General features: G+C 41.9%; 1 protein-coding gene across 6 annotated transcripts in view; it reads left to right on the top strand.

Moving 5' to 3' along the window:
* LOC127356337 (uncharacterized) overlaps positions 1–1,744 on the top strand; it is a 34,619-nt gene extending 32,875 nt beyond the window's left edge. For 4 of the 6 annotated variants that reach the window (XR_007881972.1, XM_051388008.1, XM_051388007.1 and 1 more), the window contains one exon: positions 88–1,744. Coding sequence is in view for 5 of the 6 variants with exons in the window: in XM_051388008.1 (XP_051243968.1) it covers positions 88–1,078 (991 nt within the window). In the remaining variant the exon portion in view is untranslated. The remainder of the gene's footprint in view (positions 1–87) is intronic. The other 2 variants (XM_051388000.1, XM_051387999.1) reach the window with 1 other exon arrangement.
* The last annotated feature ends 800 nt before the right edge of the window (positions 1,745–2,544 follow it).

Here is a 2,544-nt window from a genome sequence, read left to right as displayed (position 1 = left end):
TAATTAAATTAATAAAGTAAAATTAGTTTTTCAGCCACCCTTGATCTTTGGGTATTGATGCTGTATTCTCACTTGTATTATTCACAGGAAGATAATTGAAGAGGTGGATAAAAGTCAACGAGAACACGAGGAAAACAAGAGTTCAAATCCAGCTCAGGACCAGAGTGGAAACCAGCAGACTTCTGTTGAATCTCAAACAGATCAAAGACACGAGGATGAACAAGAAGGTGGAACAGGAAGTGATCAGCAGGGAGGGGGTGATCAGGAAGATAAGGAGACAGATAGTGACGATAAACACAGGGATCCGGTCTATGAGCTGAGTGAGGACCATTTCGATATCATCATCTACATCATAACTAAACTACATTTTGAGAACATTCAAAGACCTCCTGGAACAATAAAAGTGGCACTGCTTAATGTTCGCTCAATGAATAAAAAAGGAGGCCCAGAAAAGATCTTAAAGCTCATAACAAAAAACAACCTGGACGTCTTACTCACAACAGAGACGTGGTTAAAAAACAACAATGCAGGCAAAGTCCTCACAAAGGCTTCGCCACCGAATTACACTTCTCATTATCAGGTGAGGGTTGGTCAAAGGGGAGGAGGGGTAGCGATTCAGTTCTCACAGGAGCTGCAGGGCAAAAAAAATCCTTTTGACTCCATAACAACCTTTGAATGTGTTGTCACAGTTCTGCATCATGATGAGTGGAACCAGCCGGTCCCATTCATCAACGTGTATCACCCACCGAGGTACAACAGGGCCACATTTAAAACCTTCCTGAATGAGTTTCAAAAGGTCTTGGCTCATTTAAAAGAAAAATACAACAGCATTGTTGTGACCGGAGATTTCAATATCCGGGTCAAAAAGACAACAAATTCCTTTACTGATGAGTTTTATAATATTTTGCTGATCTATGACCTCAAGCAGCACGTACGGGGGCCGACACACCAGGCAGGTAACACTCTGGATCTGGTCCTCACCAGAAACGTTGAAATCTCTGATCTCGTTGTCTGGAACGACAGAATATCAGATCATTACACCGTATATTTCATTGCAAGGCCAGAGGGAGGAAACTAAGAAAAGAAAAGGATCAAGACGAACAGGCAAAACAATTCAAAAGGAGGGAAGAATCTCCGTCATCAAGAAGCACAACGCTGGTGAGAGTGTCGCAGTCTGCCTTCCTCATCACCTGTTCAACTCCCAACTGCCATGTCAGTTCTTTTCCACTCTGCCAACCAGCCACGCCTCCTCATCAGCCACTCTGCTCACCTGTGCACACAAGCTGCTCCTGATCACCAATCAAACTGGCTCATATACTGCTCCTCACCAGTCACTCTTTGCCAGGTTGTCCTTTGTATTAATGCAAGACCTTCCAGCATTGTTTGGATGGATCTCCCGGTTTCGACCCCGCCTGTTTCTGACCATCCCATCTCGTCTCTTCCCCGGATATCACCTCAGCCTGTCTCCTCGGAATTGGTTGGGTCGGGTGCCAAGAGACTGGGACCAGTCTGAGCACCAACGAGGATGCACCAAGTCTAAACCACGGTTGCGTCCCATCGCATAGTCCACCAATCACATTGCTTAATGTAAAAATGATATTGTAACCCTTGATTACAACTCTTTTTGGGGCGAGGAAAGACAGAGTAACAGCACTCCGCTGACTGTGGCTTCTCAATCCAACAAGATCCTACATACAAGTATTATTTTAAATACAATTCTAAATAAACTTCTTAACTGAGAGAAGTTGTTTGTCTTATGTGCTAAAGCTCATTTTGATACACAACAGTAAAATGATGTGTATTTGTCAGGAAGCTATAAATATATTTAGTTTAATGTGTCAGTTCTTTTTTTTTGTTGCTTTTATTGCCTTTATTCGATTCGATAGAGACAGCTGAAGATGGACAGGAAAGGTGGGTAGAGAGAGAGAGAGAGAGAGAGAGAGAGTGGGGATGACAGCAAAGGGCCGCAGATCGGATTCGAACCCTGGGCTGCTGCAGCAACTCCATACAGTACTTTAAGAATATGTGACAATAGTGTGTAATGATATTAAATGAACTGTATTGAACATGGTAATGGAAATATAATCCACAGAGTTATACAGTAATTAATAGAATCACAAATTCAATCAGCTGCTCCACTCCTTTATTTCCTTTATCACAGCTCTTTAGACAAACTAACAATAACAATATAAAGTCATATAACGTGTAATGTACTGCATTATAAGGTCATTGTCATGGGGATGCCCCGCGACTTGTAACTTAAATGAGACACACCATCGAGTGCCTGTCCACCTTGGCCCCTTACATATCATCTAGCTGACAGGTGTCTGGGGTTTAGTAATTACTAGATTCAGATTCAGATTCATTCTTTATTGTCCTCAGTGGAGGAAATTTGTTTTCACAGTCTGTACAAAGAGCACCTTCAGTTCTACACACAAACTACACATATTACACATATACAGAAAATATACACATATCTACACATATAACACTGGAGTGACATCGTTAATCTGTCTGTGAATTTAATGCTCTTATAGCGATCTA

The sequence above is a fragment of the Dicentrarchus labrax genome, unplaced genomic scaffold (genome assembly GCF_905237075.1).
Source record: "Dicentrarchus labrax unplaced genomic scaffold, dlabrax2021, whole genome shotgun sequence".
NCBI lineage: Eukaryota > Metazoa > Chordata > Actinopteri > Moronidae > Dicentrarchus > Dicentrarchus labrax.
Note: the sequence above shows the minus strand (reverse complement) of the source record. Positions and strands in the feature narration are given on the sequence as shown.